This window comes from Camelus dromedarius, chromosome 29 (genome assembly GCF_036321535.1).
Source record: "Camelus dromedarius isolate mCamDro1 chromosome 29, mCamDro1.pat, whole genome shotgun sequence".
NCBI classification, from domain to species: domain Eukaryota; kingdom Metazoa; phylum Chordata; class Mammalia; order Artiodactyla; family Camelidae; genus Camelus; species Camelus dromedarius.
In genome coordinates, this window is record NC_087464.1 from 21,288,365 (window position 1) to 21,305,151 (window position 16,787).

General features: G+C 42.0%; 1 protein-coding gene across 3 annotated transcripts; it reads left to right on the forward strand.

Moving 5' to 3' along the window:
- The first annotated feature begins 1,374 nt into the window (after positions 1 to 1,374).
- Positions 1,375 to 8,190, forward strand: PSMA4 (proteasome 20S subunit alpha 4). 3 transcript variants are annotated; one of them, XM_031440743.2, is made up of 10 exons: positions 1,387 to 1,481; positions 1,914 to 2,035; positions 2,887 to 2,912; positions 3,157 to 3,199; positions 3,486 to 3,648; positions 4,993 to 5,070; positions 5,381 to 5,469; positions 5,942 to 6,072; positions 6,551 to 6,674; positions 7,785 to 8,190. In XM_031440743.2, exons 3-10 carry the CDS (start codon positions 2,910 to 2,912, stop codon positions 7,937 to 7,939), a joined length of 786 nt encoding a protein of 261 aa, XP_031296603.1. In that variant the 5' UTR covers positions 1,387 to 1,481; positions 1,914 to 2,035; positions 2,887 to 2,909; the 3' UTR covers positions 7,940 to 8,190. The 3 variants fall into 3 exon arrangements, with proteins under 3 accessions (XP_031296602.1, XP_031296603.1, XP_031296604.1); XM_031440744.2 differs by having other exon boundaries at positions 1,389 to 1,481; positions 1,917 to 2,035; XM_031440742.2 differs by lacking the exon at positions 1,914 to 2,035 and having other exon boundaries at positions 1,375 to 1,481.
- The last annotated feature ends 8,597 nt before the right edge of the window (positions 8,191 to 16,787 follow it).

The following is a 16,787-nucleotide window of genomic DNA, read 5'->3' on the forward strand; positions in this document are numbered from 1 at the left end:
GCAAGCATCCATGCCACATTGTAGGAGGAACATGTGGGATAGGAGATGAGGCTTCATCATCCTGAAATATCACTTTAATCCTCTTTTCTCATTTCCTACAGAAAAAAAAAAAAATTCTGGCACTGAAGGCATTCTACGATTTAGCCTAAATTCCTTTCCTCCTTTACTCTGGCCAGACTGAACTACTCTGTCACCCAAACTTGTCAAACTCATTCTTATTTCTGTCCTTTTATCTCAACTGAGCCCTCTTCTTTTGACCTAAGAAATCCTCCCTCTCACTTATAATTCTTAATGCTTAATTCTGCAGAGTAAACAAAGGTGGCAGAGATCCTCAGAGATTCCATAGGCTACCTGCTACCTAAAGATGCTTCAGAGCACCACTTGTCTGGGTGTGGCCCTTGCCATTTAGCCTTGGCTCACCTCCCTGTGCGCCTGGGAAGCAGAAATGACAGGAGAGACCTCAAGACACAACTCATCCCTAGGCTACCTCCTTTTAAAAGCTGGGATCCCTCAATAATAATTTTTTGCCCGACATGAAGAGGACAAAGTCCCCGTCCTGTGGATCTCTTCTTGGCGGACACCATATGCACATCACTACACATTAACCCAGACCTAGTCAACCATCCAGCTCGAAGAAACTTAAAACATGAATAGTAGATAGTTTACATAGGGACTGAAGCCAGATGAGAAAAACTGTGGAAAGTAGAGATGGACAATGAACACGTAAACTAGCAAACATGATAATTTCTATATAGAAGATAACGTGTGTGTGTGTGTGTGTGTGTGTGTGTGTGTGTGTGTGTGTGTGTGTGTGTAGTGATGGTAGGGTATTGCTTTCACTCGGTTGGTCAGGGGAATCCTTTCTGAAAAGGTGAAAAGCAGAGGAGGAGACCAAAGTAAAAGTTCTCCCAAAGACGTAAACCCCACCATAATTTGCTTTATATGTCCAAAAATGTGTGTATCAGCAATAAAAGTGGAGGACAGATTCAGGAAGGGAGATGATACGAAGAGGCAAGTCGAAGGGTAACGTGTGACGTGCTTGGGACCATTCTGAGAACAGGGCAGGAAAAGTTAGCAACTGACAGGCGCTCCCACACCATTGGTCTCCTGGGCCTATGACTTAGCGCTGAAAAGAAAGTGAAAGTGAAAACAGAGCGCAAAGCGTGGGAAAGGGACATTAGCTATAATCCTACTTCCTCCTTGGCCGGGGTATTCCTGCCCTCCTCCCCAGGCTATGATGCCCCCTCCCCGGGCTGCGGACCCCTGCCCGAGCCGTCGCACCCCAACCCCCCAGCTCCCACGAGGGCACCTGGCTCTCGCCCCGCCCCCCGGAATGACTTCCGCGTCCTCGGCGGCCCCGCCCCCGGTGGTTCTGCGCACGCGCGGGGGCCATATTAGCAGCGGAGCCTCGCGCAGCGGCGGTGGGTTCCGCGGAGAAAGGCGCTCGGTTTGGGTCCGGACTCTTTAGCGTCTTCCTTCCGGTGAGCGTTGCCCCCTGGGCACCCACGGAAGCTGGGCCGCTTCCCCGCGGGCGGGGGTCGTGAGCGTCGCGGCAGAGCGTGACCCGGCCTGCGGCGGCCGCCGAGGAGCCGTGGGCACGATGACTCTGCACCAGCTTCTCGGTGACGGTCCTGCCCCGGGACTGGCCCCGGCCGGCCGCCGTCGGGCTTCCGTGCGCGGAGCGGTGGGGCGCGGGGCCCGGTGGGCAGGACGGGGGAGTCGGAGCCTCGGGCTCTGGGAGAGTCCGTACGTGAAAGTTAGCCTGCTGGGCCGAGGTGCGGGTGAACTCGCGTCCGGCGGTTGTCCGGCGTCAGGCGTGGGGACGCGCGGTCAGAACCGCCGGCGGGCCTCCTCTCTCTGCCCTCCCGGGTCTCTGCCCAGGGCCAGCCCTACTTTTCACCTGTCTGTTGCAGCAGTCTCGTAACTGGTTACCTTGCCCCGGTCCTCGCCATCCGGAGTGCTCCCTCTAAAATAGCCCTCAGCTCCTGTGGCTCTTTGGCCCAGCATCATTCGGTAGAGCCCCATTACTTAAGAGGTAAAATTCACGGTTTTTACCTGGGCACGCAGGCTGTTCAGGCCCTGATCCCTGCTTCTTTCCGTTCTTAATAACCGATATTCCACTGTTGGGGAAGATTGGTTCTGGAGTCCGAAATTTGGCTTTTCCACTAAATCATGCTGAGCCCCAGTATTGTCTTTTGCAGGAATAGTAATGATGCTTAAGATTACCGCCCTTCCCCTCCCCTTTATAGTTCACGATCCCATATCATTCTCTGGAGATAGCCTGAGCCTCGTAACTTGACATTCAAAGCTCTACATGATCTGAATACTTGCTTAGTTCTCTAGTTTGTTCATATTCTATTTTTTTTAAGTTTCAGCGATTCGTCTTCCCTATTCATTCACCTACCCTTTGCTCAAGCTTTCTCCTCTGCCTGGAATGCCCTTCCCTTCTCCTACCCCTATTCTTCCTGAGACCTGAAGGTTCTCAGCCTTACTTCTGCCTCTCCCATCTGTAATTTGGGCTCATTTTCTGTATTTGTTTCACCAAAAAAAGTACTTTCTTGATTTTCTCCATCCCTCTTCCCCCTCTACCTTTAATGCCTCTATTCCCACATTGCTTTCTGTTTGTCCAGTCTGTGTCTGCCTCCTTCACCTGGCTACCTGAAGGCTGTAAGCTCATCAGGAAAGGGATTGGTCTTACCCATCCTGGTGTTCCAGCATCTAGCATAGTGCCTGGTGCAGGATAAAGGTTACAGGGTAAATGTTAGCTGAACGAAGGGAGTGAACAAAACATATTTTTGGTGGGGGTGGGGGAGTAATCAGGAAATGCTTTTTAAATTGTTAAACTGTAAATTTTATTTTAATAGTGATTCTGTTTTCTTGTTACAGGAATTATATAAAGTTCAGAAAACATGGTGAGTTAATACATATGCCAGTAAGCTGTTGCCTGATAAATGGTATTGCTTGTACTCAGCTTACAGACTTGCATGAGAAAACTGAAGTGGAAGGAAAAAGAGATGGATGGTGTATTCTTCCTTATCAGTTTCCTCTGCGCTCACTTTTGTGTACCAGGATGTGCTCTTTGTGATGATTTGTGGGCTTGCAGGAGTTGGCTTACTTTGAGTGGGTAGAAATCATTTGTATGTTTTTCCTTTGCAGTCTCGAAGATATGACTCCAGGACCACTATATTTTCCCCAGAAGGTAAAACAGAAATTGTTAAATCTGTCTCAAATTAAAAAAAAAAAAATTATCTTTAAGTGCTTGAATTTTAGGAGGGAAAAACCTACATACTTTTTTTTTTAATACTAAGTTGTTCATCCTTTTTGTACTTTAAAGTAATTATGGTCACCAGATTGATTACGTGTATCTTAAGAGTAAAAGTGGGCCTCTTGTCTGTAGCCTGCCAGCGTTGTTGCTGACTTCTCTTGGACCAGTGGTGCAGGAGCAAGGCGGAGAAGCATGCTTTCTCACCACTTGTGTTTTGTAGGTCGCTTGTACCAAGTTGAATATGCCATGGAAGCTATTGGACATGCAGGCACCTGTTTGGGAATTTTAGCCAACGACGGCGTTTTGCTCGCAGCAGAGAGACGTAACATCCACAAGCTTCTTGATGAAGTCTTTTTTTCTGAAAAAATTTATAAACTGAATGAGTAAGTGAAATAAGTGAAATTTTAGGGAAGAGAGTTTAAATAATCTCACTTTCTCACAAAAGTGGGATCTCATGTATTTTGGGAGGGCCATTTCCCTCCCAAATGTGACATGGTAGAATTGAACAGTTTGTTGTGTTTTTACTTCTGAAAATTTTTGCTTTTAATTTATTTTAATTGAAACCTCCATGAAGCCCAGGACCATGGGTTATTCATTTTTAACTTCAGGGCCAAATACTTCGTGGAGAAACAGCATTGTGCAGTGATAAGAGTACAGGCTTGGTAGTCACACAGCTTCAGGTTAAATCTAGGGCCCGCCAGTACAAGCTGTGTGACTTCAGACCAACTGTTTAACTTCCCTGGGCCTCAGAGGCTTCTAGGGTGGTTGTGGTAGTTTAATGAAATACAGTAAAATAAATGAAATAAACTAGCATAGTGTCTGGCATATAGGAGGCCCTGAAGGTATTGTTTAGAATGGTTACTCAGGAATTTTATTGAGTTATACTGAATCTTACCAAAGAACAGGTCTCCTGCAGATCTGGGAACAGTTTAGTTGAGCCCTAACAGTTTAGTACACTTAGTGAAGTTTCTGTTTATAGTTGGATGTGCAGGGCTTTGCAGCCACCAGAGGGCTGGGTTTGCCAATTGGAGACTTTCCCTTCTGTGGTGGGCCAGGTGAATGCTGGTCATAAGGCCCTTTTGATACACTCATCCAAAGAGGGGTCATCCCTTCACAGAGTCACTGTTGGGCCCTCTCAGCAGTTTGCAGGCTTGACTAGGTACAGTGCCAGAGGGTGTCTAGGCTGTAGGAGAGCCAGGGTAGCCTTCAGGGAACAGGGAGCAAAGAAAGAAATTGCATCCCTCATGTGAGCCTAGCCCTGGACTTCCTAGGCAGGCTTATAAAATATCCTGCCCTTGGGTCCCCTCACCGTCACCCTTATCAAGCCAGGCTTTAGGAGGTGAGAGTACTTACTGCCCAAGAGTGTGGAGTAATCCACCTTCCTGTGTTTCTTTGTGGTTGAATCTTCTCGGGATTTACTTTATCTTCCTAGTGTTTATTGTCTTACCCTGTTCACAGAGTGTTGATGATAAATGCATCTCTTGTAAAGAACTTAAGGGTGCATTTGTTTATGTTTCATGCTGAATGACATCAAGCTGAAAGTCTCCTGTGAAGATAAAACTTACGTAGTTTTTGTCTGAAGGGCGTAGCAGCTGTGAAGCAAATATGGTGAATTTCTAATAGAACTTGGTACTTTTAAAAACTTGTAAATACCCGGGCAAAAGTCTTCTCTGCTTACAGACCAGTCTATTGTAGGCAACCTTACTGATGTCTGTCTTCTCCTTAAGGGATATGGCCTGCAGTGTGGCCGGCATAACTTCTGATGCTAACGTTCTGACTAATGAGCTGAGGCTCATTGCTCAAAGGTATGTTCATAAATAGCGTAATTGATGACACATAAATTAGTTTCGATCTTTCTAAGAACTCATTTTTGCAAAGATTAAAACCATTAAAAACCTATTAATTGAAAATTAATTTTTTTCTTTAACCAAACTTGTAAAATATTACTTACTGTAAGGGTAAGACGTTGCCATGCCTCCCCCCCTCCCCCTTCAGATTACAAGTGACTATTATGTTGTCCCCGTGGCATTGATTTCTTTTCAGAGGGTATTTTGCTTACAGTGTAGATACAGTGTTTTAGAGAAAACTATTAATATTCCAGTTTCTTTATCCTAGGTATTTATTACAGTATCAGGAGCCCATTCCTTGTGAGCAGTTGGTCACAGCGCTGTGTGATATCAAACAAGCTTATACACAGTTTGGAGGTACTGAATCCTTTGGAAATTTTATTACAAAAAGTTGAAACATTTTATGAGTAATAACCTTTTTGAGGCAGTAAAAATGAAAATGAAAATGAAATAAGTAGACACTTTTCATCCATTCCTGCCTCATGAACTAACTGGGTTCCACTGTGTAGACTGTCAAGCGTTTTATTAATAGACTATTGAAAGACCAAAATAACATTCTCAAATCTGGAAACAAATTGATTTTTACATAATAATGAAATTCAGCACTGGTCCTCTGTGTCTTTATTCCCTTTCCTGGCTGCGTCCAGATCCTAGAAACAAAAGTGGAATTTTTGATGGAGCTTATCTATGGTGTCCAGAACACGAAGCAGTTTATGAATACTTAACTTCACAGAAAGGGGGTTAGCCACAGTCAGTGAGCTCAAGTAACCATGGTGATAACTAAATTCAGAGTGTTGATGTGTTTGGCTTTTTTCCCCCTCTGTTAAAGGCAAACGTCCCTTTGGTGTTTCATTGCTTTACATTGGCTGGGATAAGCACTATGGCTTTCAGCTCTATCAGAGTGACCCTAGCGGAAATTACGGGGGATGGAAAGCCACGTGCATTGGAAATAACAGCGCTGTGAGTATGTTTGTGTTGCTGTAAAATCTAGCAAAAGGCTTAATAACTGCCGTAACTTTGAAGTAGCGATGAGTGTAAACAGTATTTAAGGTAGCTGCAGCAACCTTAACGTGACTAAAATGTCTGGTTTCTGTTGGTGATGAAGTCGCAGGTACAGCTAATACTGCTTGGGCTTACTGCCTCTAATTATAATGAAAGGAAATGCTGACTTTCAGTTAGAAGCTGTGAAAATAAGATGTAGTTTTTTTTTCATGTGCTAGTTCACAGACCCCCCTGAATGTTATCACGGATCCCTGGGATCCATTCATAGAGCATCAGCAGCCCCCTTCACATCCCCATCCTGTGTCTCCCCTCCCTGCCATCAAAATTGATTATATTGGTTATAATACCAACAATAATTTCTCATCAATTCATGTTTATAAAAAATGCAAAAATTGAGAGGAAATTCTCCATGTTGATTCTTCTTTATGTTTTATAGGCAGCTGTGTCAATGTTAAAACAAGACTACAAAGAAGGAGAAATGACTCTGAAGTCAGCACTTGCTTTAGCTATTAAAGTTCTAAATAAGACCATGGATGTTAGCAAACTCTCTGCTGAAAAAGGTATGTCCACTCCTCGAATCTGTTTGCTTAGTGAGGGAATTGACTGAGTGGCTACATGTTAGGCCATTAACATGTTACCATAGTTCATTGAAACAGCAGCCTTATAAGTTAGGTGGTCTCAGCGACTTGCTAAGACTTGACCAGGGTCACCATTGATAAGTTGTGGAGCCACAATCCTGCACTGCACTCCAAGCTTAAGGCCTTAAGTCTGATTGTTCTCAATATTCATAGTAAAATCTGAGCCGTGCTACTTGGCAGTAATGGTCATCTACTTGACAATGATGTCTGTGCTCATGTGTGCATACAGTAAAGAATGTGGAAGTGGTTAGACATTTATGTGTATATGTCGGTGTCCTTTAGCAGAGCTGTAACACTGGCGTGGGTTGTGGTTCCCTGTGTTCTTCTGAATCTACTGGTCTCCTTTGTTAAGCCCATGTTTGCAATTTTAAATGCTTTATTTAGCTAATGTTTATATGATCATTTATTTATAAATGTTTTTCAAAAATTGTGGTAAATTAATGTGTTGGTTTCACTTAGGATAACTTAGCTCCACATGTTCCTTAAAAAAATGCCATTTACTTGTAGATTGCCCTCTTGTCTACTTCTCTGTGATTGCAAGGAGGCACCTCTCAATTTCCCCTACTCAAAAAATTCCTTCTCCTTCTGGTATCAGTCTTCTTTTCTCATCCATAGTCATGGGAGCTGCTTCTCATGTCTTTGTTTTGAAAAGTCCTTGAAAAATATGCATTAGTACTAGTTAAAGATTCTGGCTGAGAGTTCGGAGGTCCCAACAAGGAAATTGTGGTTCCTTCTTGTCAGGACAGCTAGACTAACTGGCTGATTGCAGTTTTTCCCAGAAAGTGACAGAACAGCAGCTCAGGAGGTGAGGATGGATGAAGAGACAATGTTAAGGTAACAATGTTAATAAAAACATTGTGAGATTGAAGGACTTTTGTTCCCCTAAAAGTATCCGTGAATCACACTCAGCATAAAACATGGAAGAGTGGTGAACTCTGGCTCAGATGATGTGAAGAGATTAAACTGTGGTTGCCTGTTACCTGTGTTGGCAAAGTATGCCTGCCTGTGATACAGATGTGTGTTTGCTTCCAGTGGAAATTGCCACACTAACAAGAGAGAATGGAAAGACAGTCATCAGAGTTCTCAAGCAAAAGGAAGTGGAGCAGTTGATCAAAAAACATGAGGAAGAAGAAGCTAAAGCTGAACGTGAGAAGAAGGAAAAAGAACAGAAAGAAAAGGATAAATAGAAGACAAAGTCAGGGATTTTATAACTCATTTGGGGCACCATTTCAGTGTAAAAGCTGTCCTCTTCCCAGCTGAGAAAGCTTTGACTTTTTTTTAAACTTACCTAGTGGGAAAATAGGATGGTACCAACTGACTTGGGTCCTTGTTATTTCTGTCCAGTTGAATATTGTAATGATGATTACTCTTTTTAGATGGACATCTTAATCACAACCTCCCTTTTTTTTTTTTTTTGGAATAAAATTTGGAAAGAATGAAAATGGTGAAGGAAAAATTTCTCTAGCAGTAATTGTTGAAGCTTACATGGTTAATAGGGCTATGGTCTTTTCATGCTCTATGTATGCTCTGGCCACCCTTGCAGTTACTGTTAAATAAGATGTTAAAATTGGCAGAAGTGTAAGCATCACAAAGAAAGATGGGAAATGTGCACTGAAGATTTCCTATTCTGTTGTTACTCTACTGTCTTGGAGAACCTGGAGCCCAATTTGAGCAAAAACAGAGCTGCCCTTCTCCGAGGCCTCAACTGACATTACCCTATCTGAGGCCTGTCCAGTGAAATAAGAATCACACCCCTCTTCTAGGTTTGCTGGCCTTTGGTACTAATGGCTGTTCATACTGGATATTGTGTGTGCGTGCACATACACCCTTGCACAAATAAGTAGTTATGATAAAACATGAAAGGTGTAATTAGAAAGGAAGCCCTGTGTACCCACTGCCCATCTTCAGAAGTGAATTAATCAGTACTTTTGAAGCCCCCTTTCAGATCTCATTTCCCTCTACTCACAAGAGAGAGATGACCACTGCCTTCGGTTCATCATTCCTCTTAGCTACGGCTTTTAGGCTCTGGTTTTCCACCTTTCTACTCCAGGTGGTCCTGGTAGGTCTGTCAGTCAGAGAACTCCACTCTTGTCCCAGAGGTGAGTACATCCCTCAATCTGGCCAGACTATCTGTGTCTTTCTCCAGGGATGGGTTTGAGAATGAACATGTGGGCTGAGCCAAGCCAGACTTGATATGTGGGTGTGAGGAAAGAAAGCTGAGCACCCTGCAGCTAGGACAGGCTGCCCACAGTCACAGCCCAAGCCACGTGGAACGCTGTGCAGCAGAAACTAAGAGCACAGAGAAGAGCAGAACCAGCAGGTGAGAATGTTCAGTTTGACTAAAGGAGCTCCACTGCTGAGCCTTGCTCAGAGTTCACTTAGGATGGAGGCCTCTCTGATAGAAGTGCTGTGGAGCAGTGCTGCTTGATTCTTGTTATTCGTGGTAGCTACCGTCACCATGAGCACTGAATTAGCAAATACTGAGCCATTGCTCCTAGCGAAATAACGGATCAGGTTTCTTTGAGCCTCCGGTCACACCACTTTCATAAATGGATCAATACATAAGCTTGTTTTAAGTGTGCTTATGTTTTAAGACATCTTACCTGGCGTACATTGGTAATAATAATGTCCTCATGACCCAGAGCACTATAACCCACCTGAATGAAGCTTATCTAATGCATGTGTTTTCTCCGTAAGGCACATCACTGCCCTTAGGAACACTGGCCAGCACGACGCCAAGGGGGCATTTTTAAAAGCAAAATCATCAACGAAAAGCACAAAAATCTGAAAAATGTAGCACGAAACAGACTGAAAGAAGAACACTTGTTTACAGTATAAGATGAAATAATGCAGAGTGTCGCCTTGACTTCAGCTGGAAACGCGCACATCAGGCAATTCAAGGATTTTTGTGGTTCTGTGCCTGTTGGCAGTGACCACAAAAGCACTGCAAGTATTGACTTGGGGTTATAAGCAAATCTGCAAATGCAGAATCTGTAAATAGTGAGAATTGACTATGTATCTTAAAATGACCACCTTTCCATCTTTATATAGGGAAGTGGCAGTAGATGGAGAAGTGAACTGATAAATCCTGTTGGTTTTTTTCTTGATGGGGGGCAGGTAATTAGGTTTATTTATCCTTTTTTTTTTTTATTAATGGAGGTTCTGGGGCTTGAACCCAGGACCTCATGCATGCTAAGCACGCACTCTACTGAGTTATATACCCTCCCTCCATGTTGGTTTCACCTCCAGATTATATCCAGAATCCAACCACTTAACCACTGCAGGAACACTGGTGAACAGAAACTGACACATGTTAGGCAGCAAATAAATATTGTTAATGAACAGTGGCTCTTGATAACACTGGAGTGAAATCCTAAAATACACCCCTTTTCCATCCAGGTCAGTGGAACTGGTGGGGTTTCCATACTCTGACCACCTCTTTAATGCTTCAAGTTACGACAACTTCAAGGACCGTAATGTGTAAGAGAGCCTTGCATATTTTTCCACCATATTAGGAGCAAGTCTTCAGAACTTTATCCTCATGATGAACAGATTTCAACATACCCTTTTGTTGAAATAATTTCGTTCTGTGGGGGAAAAGCAGGTGATGGGGGTGCAGCAGGGGCTACTCTATACCTGCGTCTTTCCTGCTCTAGGGCTGACTGCTAGCCTACATTCTCACCCAGCCTCTTTTTCCTCTGCTCTGTGGCGTATTTTTAGCCCTAGGTTTCAGAGCCCTCTGGTTTCTGATGATGCATCCTGAATGCACGCTTAGCAATCCTCATCTAAACGGGGGTGCTCCTCCAGCAACGGCAAGTATTTCATTCTCTCCCTGGGCAAGACTCGTGGGTTCTCCCAGGGGCGTTACTGGTGCAGGTGCACCTTGATGGAAATAAATAGGAAACCAAAAAGCTAGACATTTTCAATCTTGAGTCAAACTGCAAAATCAAAATCTTGATTTCATTATGGTGAGTTACATGTGTGGAAAAAAATCATGTGCTCCTGCATATAATTTTACTGCTTGTGTTCTTAATCAGAAAATAAGCGAGACTGGAATTTCTACAGTCTAGCACTTTGAAAGCTCCATGAAAATATTTGTTTTAGCAATGCAAAAATATTCCACATTCTGAAAAAAAAATCAGAAAGTGGATTCATTTCTTTTTTTCTTTATGTTTACCATGTTCCTGGTAATTTTAGGTGATGGGGATTTGTGGATGAGTAAGACATGTCCTCAGTCCTTAATGTGCAGTCTTGCAGGAAAAGCAGGGAGGGCTGTCATCATCTACTTAATAATATGGAGGACGTGCTAGACTCCAGGTGGCTGCATCCTGAGACTAGGGAGTAAAGGCAGAGGGAACTGCTTGTGTAAAGGCCTGGCAATGGGAGAGCTTCCCATTTTTATGGGAAGTCAGTAGCTGAGCAGAGCAACAGCAGAGCTTGTCGGGGGAAGAAGAATAATGTCCAGAGATGAGGTTGGACATGTAAGCTAAGAAGAGAGGACAGCTTCACCAGTCTTGGAGTTCATGCTCTGTATGATGCAGAGGCCACTGAGATTTTTGAGTAAAGGAGAGAAACATTGACACTCTCACTCCTGGAGTCCAGAAGATGGATTAAGTGGGAAGCGATAAGGCAGGGAGACCAGCTAGGAGGCTGCTGAAATAGTCAGGCAAGGGAAGACGAGGCTCTCAGACAGCGGTACAGGGAACGGGCTGAGGGGCCCACAGACTGAGGGATGAGGGAGAGGGAGTAAAGGATGACCAAGGTCTCTAACTCAGGTAAGTAGTTACAGTCAGATTTAAAGACGGTAAGTGAACATGATGAACTACTCTTTAAATTTCCTACCATCTCTTGTTATTGTTTTGGCCTGAAATCAAGTGGACACTAATATCCCTGGAGGGGAAAGAACTTGATAAACTTGCACATCACATAGTGAGTAAAACCATTTCAAATGCTTTTTGTTTTTCCTTTTTCTTCCAGATATTGTTCATTTGTATTCTTTTGTGCACTGTCCATCTCCTTTGCTGCTCAATTTTCTATCAGAGCGTTTACCTTTTTAAAAATTCATTTATGAGCTCTGTTAAGAATAGCTCTTTGTCATGCATATTACAGTGTTTTCCCATTTTAGCACTTGCATTTTAATTTTATTTTTTTGTTTTTTTAATTTTGTTTTTTGATATGGGTATACTGAAGGCTTTTTGTGTTTATGCAGGCAAAGCTATGAATCATTTATAGTTCTTGTTAGCATAATGAATATAAAGATATTCCCCATGAAAGTATATAGCATTCTAGTAAATGTGTGGTTTTATTGGTTTTATCATGCATAATTTAAAATATATAACTGGTATCTAAAGGCACTGTTTAAATTAATCATGCAGTTTTAATTCCATTCATCAGACTAACTGGGAATTGTCCATTCTTTTTTTTAAGTTGAAATATCATCAGTTATTATGTGTCAATTTCTGGTGTAAAGAATGTTTCAGCCATATATATACATACATACATTCATTTTCATATTCTTTTTCATTATAGGTTGCTGCAAGATACTGAATATATTTCCCTGTGCTATACAGTAGAAATTTGTTTTGCCCATTCTTGAATGAATTCAGAATTACATGAAATAAGATAGTTATTTGCCTTTCTTGGTTTATTTATTCATTTATTTAAAATTATTTTTTTGGTGACAGCTTTATTGAGGTATAACTTATTTATCATACAATTCACTCATTTAAGGCATACACTTAAGTGGCTTTCAGTATATTCACTGACTTGTGCAACTAATACTGCAATCAATTTCAGAGCATTTTCATCACCCTGGAAAGAAATCCTGGACCACTTTGCTGTCACCCGCAGCTCCCTCCTCAGCCCTTCGCAACCACTAATCTACTTTCTGTCTATACAGAGTCACCTATTCTGGTAATTTCATGTAAATGAAATCATACGATATGTGATCCTTTGTGAATGGCCTCTTTCACTTAGTGTAATGTTTTCAAGGTTCTTCCATGTTGTAGTGTGTACTGTAATTCAGTTCTTTGTTTACTAGATGAAAGAAAGAATAGCATGAATTCATTTCCTTTTTATTTCTGAATAATATTCCATTGTGTGGTTATACCACGTTTTATCCATCAATTTTTGGACATTAGAGTTATTTCTTTTTTTTTTGGGCTATTATGAATATTGCTGCTTTGAATACTCACGTATAAGTTTTTGTATGAACATGTGTCTTAATTTCTCTTGGGAATATACCCAGAAGTGAGATTGAGGGGTCCTGTCTTGGTTTATTTTAAATCCATCTTTATGCTATATGTTCATATTAGCAGTACAGATCTTGAAAGGAGCCTGCTTTCCCCTATTTTCTCCCATAAGAGCCCAATAAAAATGGAAGCTGGATTGACTCTTTGAGTAAATGTATGTATATGAATTTGTTAGTTATCGTTGAAGTAGGTCTCACAGTTGGAGAGGATTTTGGCTTCCTTTCATCCTGGCAGGAAGTATCTCTTCTCTAAGCTCCTTTATGCCTAACACTAGGAAAGGCCACGTCTTTGATTCTGTACCCTAGAGCCTTATATAATAACATTCTCTGAAAAATTCAGTCATACAGAATGAGAGAGGCCAGGGTAAATTGTCTTCTGAGCCCTAAACAATCTAATAACTTACTTCTTCCGATTACAAAGGGAGTACATGCTCACTTTGAAGAAAACACCACGGGTTAAGTAAAAATCCCCCACACTATCTTGCGCAGAGTTAGCCACTGCTAACTTGTGGCACCGGCCCAGTTCAGCCCAGTTCAGATGCTGAATAAGCATACTGGTGGACTCTGGCAAATTACAGAAAAGCCATTTTAAAATAGTCTTAAAGGGGAATTTAAAGTATGTTTTTGCCTTCTCATTGCTTTTTTAGAGTATTTTGCAGCCTTAGAAAGCCCTGTTTCCCAGTACAACAGAGCAGAAGCTACCGTTTGTTGAGTACACAGTGCGTGTCAGTTACTTTCTATCTGTTAGTGTTAGTTCTCACCATAACCTTGTAAATCACTTAGTGTAATTATAGCAGTCAGTCATTGAGGACCTTCTGTGCGCCCTGTGATTTAGAGGCAACCTTTCTATTAGGTAGTTGAGAAAACCAAAGGTCAGAAAAGGTGAGTTACTTGTACCAAGTCAGACAGCTCTTGTGCCACCCTTGCAGTGCAAACCAGGACTGTCATCTCTTGCCTGGGCTTCTATGGGAGCCTCCCCGACTTGTCCCCCTCCAGCCCTTCCCCTAACTGCTAGAGTGATCTTTATAAATGAATCAGAGCACATGAGCGCATGTCTTACCCTTTTATCAGTTTCCCATTAGAGAATTTCACAAATTTATTAACGAAGCTTAAACTCCAGGGCCCTGGGAAGGACCCTAACAGTGTGGCTTATGCTCATATGTTTTTGGAGAGTTTCCAAAAATAAGATCTTTTAACTGCAGTTGATAAGCACTACTGTCTGTTTCCACACAAACCTCCCCTCCTTTTGGAAGTCTTTGGAGCGGTCATGGCTGTAATGGAATGTATTTATTCGGAGTCACGTTCATGGGCAGGGAGGTTATTGTTAGTCATCCCAGTGTGGAAATGCCTTCCAGGCCCTTTCCTTCCACCCACTGTGCCAGCTTACCCAGCATCACGACAGGAAGGTGTAGGGACAGACGTTTGTCGTCACAAGAGCAGCGTCTTCTATGCCTCTCCTCGTCGGAAGTGTCTAGACAGTGGAAAGGAAACAGGCTTGAAGTGTGTGGGGTCAGAAGCTGGTCTATGGCAAACTCCTCCGGTCTTCAGATGTACAAAATTATAAGAGGAGGATGCAGCTCATGTCATCCCAAAAAAGCAGGGAGGGAAAATACTCTACAGGTGTGTCTGTTCATCGGACTATAGTTTTCTAGATACTGCGATACTTGATAACTTTTTAAAACTGTAATTTTTTGTTTTCTTAATTGTAAATAAATATCCAATTTCATACTCAATTTGGTATTCTTTTGCTTTAAGAGGACCCCCACTACCCAAACAATATAATCTTCAATATAACCTTGAATCAGCCCCACTTTCCATTGTCCAGAGAGTAAAGTCCATTGTCCGGAGAGTAAAGTCCGTTGTCTTCATTCTGAACAACCGCACTTCACCGCACGCCCCCTCTCTCGTTGATGACACTCTGTACCTGACTCCTCTTGGTCCTTCCCTCACATCCAGTTCTCTTCTACCTTAAGGTCTTCACCCAGCTCATCCCCTCTATTGGGGATGCTCTTCCCCACTGCACTCTGCGTGCCTGGCACTTTCTCTGTCTCCAGGTCCTAATTCGGGTCACTTCCTCAGAAAGGCATTTTCTGACCACCCAATCCAAGTAGAAGCCCTCACCTCTACTCCATCACTTTCTCTTTTTCTGTTTATTTCTTCAAGAATTCTTATCAAATTCTGAAATGATCTTGTTTATTTTCTGCCTTCCTTCCCCAGGCAGGGACGTCATCTATCTTGTTCTCTGCATCATCCCGGAAACTTGGCAAATAGATTCTCAAATATTTGTTGAATGAATAGCCAAGAAGTGACAGCAAGGATTCACACTCATGTTTATCTCACAGCAAGGACCCAAGATTGTACACTTCCCAATGTCTAGAACTTTCTGTATTTCCCAATCTGTTTCCCACTGGAGAGATCAGATCAGCATCAAAAGCACAAGCAGTTTCAACTCTGGTTCCCCAGTGGCTGAGAAGATCCGACGTAATCAAGGATCAAAAATATCCTTTTCCTTACAGGTGACTTCAAGTGTTCTTTTTAGTTTTCAAAAATTGATAAAATTAATCAGGTGTGTTATAGAAGAGCAAGGAAAGATGGTGTCTCATGTGAGGCAGCTGTGAACTGGAAATTAGCAAATGATTTCCAATTTTGAGAGCCTTGGATCAGGTGGCTTAGAATTAGTTCAAAGACCATCGATTCTCTAGAACGATCAATGCCATACATTAACTCTAACCTTCATGGGAGAGCCTTTTGTGTTGCTGAAAGCTTGCTCATCTGGTCTTGCTTTTTTTCCATATAGAAAGCGTGACATCAATTAGTATTCCACAGGAAATGAAGCTGGATGCCAAAGTGAACCTTGCTGCATGAATCAGGGGAGTGGATGATTAAAGCAGGTTCGCAAACATAGTAGAGAAACAGCTCTGTTTTGGTTTTACTTTATCCATTTCCCTCAAGGTGTTATGTGGCAGTTTACAAATTACAAATGGAAGTGAAATACATTTAATCTTGAATTTTTTTAGTGCTTTTGAGGATCAGAATTTCTTCATACCCCTTGATTGAGGTGGGAAGAGTCTGAGAACAATTAAATTGGCAATCAATGAATTAGAGTCCAAGACGCAGTTCCCCTGGTGCATAGCTACAAACTGCTGGAGTATTTGAAGTCTGCACATGCAGAATCATTTGTCCTTTGGATTTATTTTTAGTGTATGTGTCAGGTCTATAAATACCTTTTATTTCTAGAATAGAAGGTGAGTGAAATACAGGCTGTATATTTGATAAGGATATTTCCATTCTGCCTTTTGCACAGAATCGAATATTTGCAATTATGTTTTCAAGGCATTAAATAGGGGCATATGTTTCTTTTAAAAATGTATAATAGTATGTCTCCTATGAAGAACATTTCACTTAATGCAATAAATCTCCTAGTAAGTTGTATCTAGTATGCAAATGTTGAACTTTTGCATAGTACGTAATTGCAAATCTGCTGAAGGAATTTATCTACAGAAATCCACATGTCTTTTTTTAAACTGTAGAAATTATTTTTATTTTTAGTGGCTTTATTGAGCTATCATTGGCATATACAACTTGTGTTTCTTTAAGGTGTACAACTTGATGTTTAATATACATTGTGAAATGATCACCACAATCAAGCTAATTACCATATCCAGTACCTCTACATAGTTACGATTTTGTGTGTGTGTGTGTGTGTGTGTAGAAAAGATTTAATTTACAATCTATCCTTTTACACATTACAAGTACACAATACACTATTGTTCATATTTGTCTTA

What these genes read in the sequence shown, in the direction of transcription:
- PSMA4 (XM_031440742.2), top strand. An exon ending in CACTATATTTTCCCCAGAAG is followed by an intron (nt 3,200 to 3,485) that starts GTAAAACAGAAA and finishes TGTGTTTTGTAG; the next exon opens with GTCGCTTGTACCAAGTTGAA. An exon ending in AAAATTTATAAACTGAATGA is followed by an intron (nt 3,649 to 4,992) that starts GTAAGTGAAATA and finishes CTTCTCCTTAAG; the next exon opens with GGATATGGCCTGCAGTGTGG.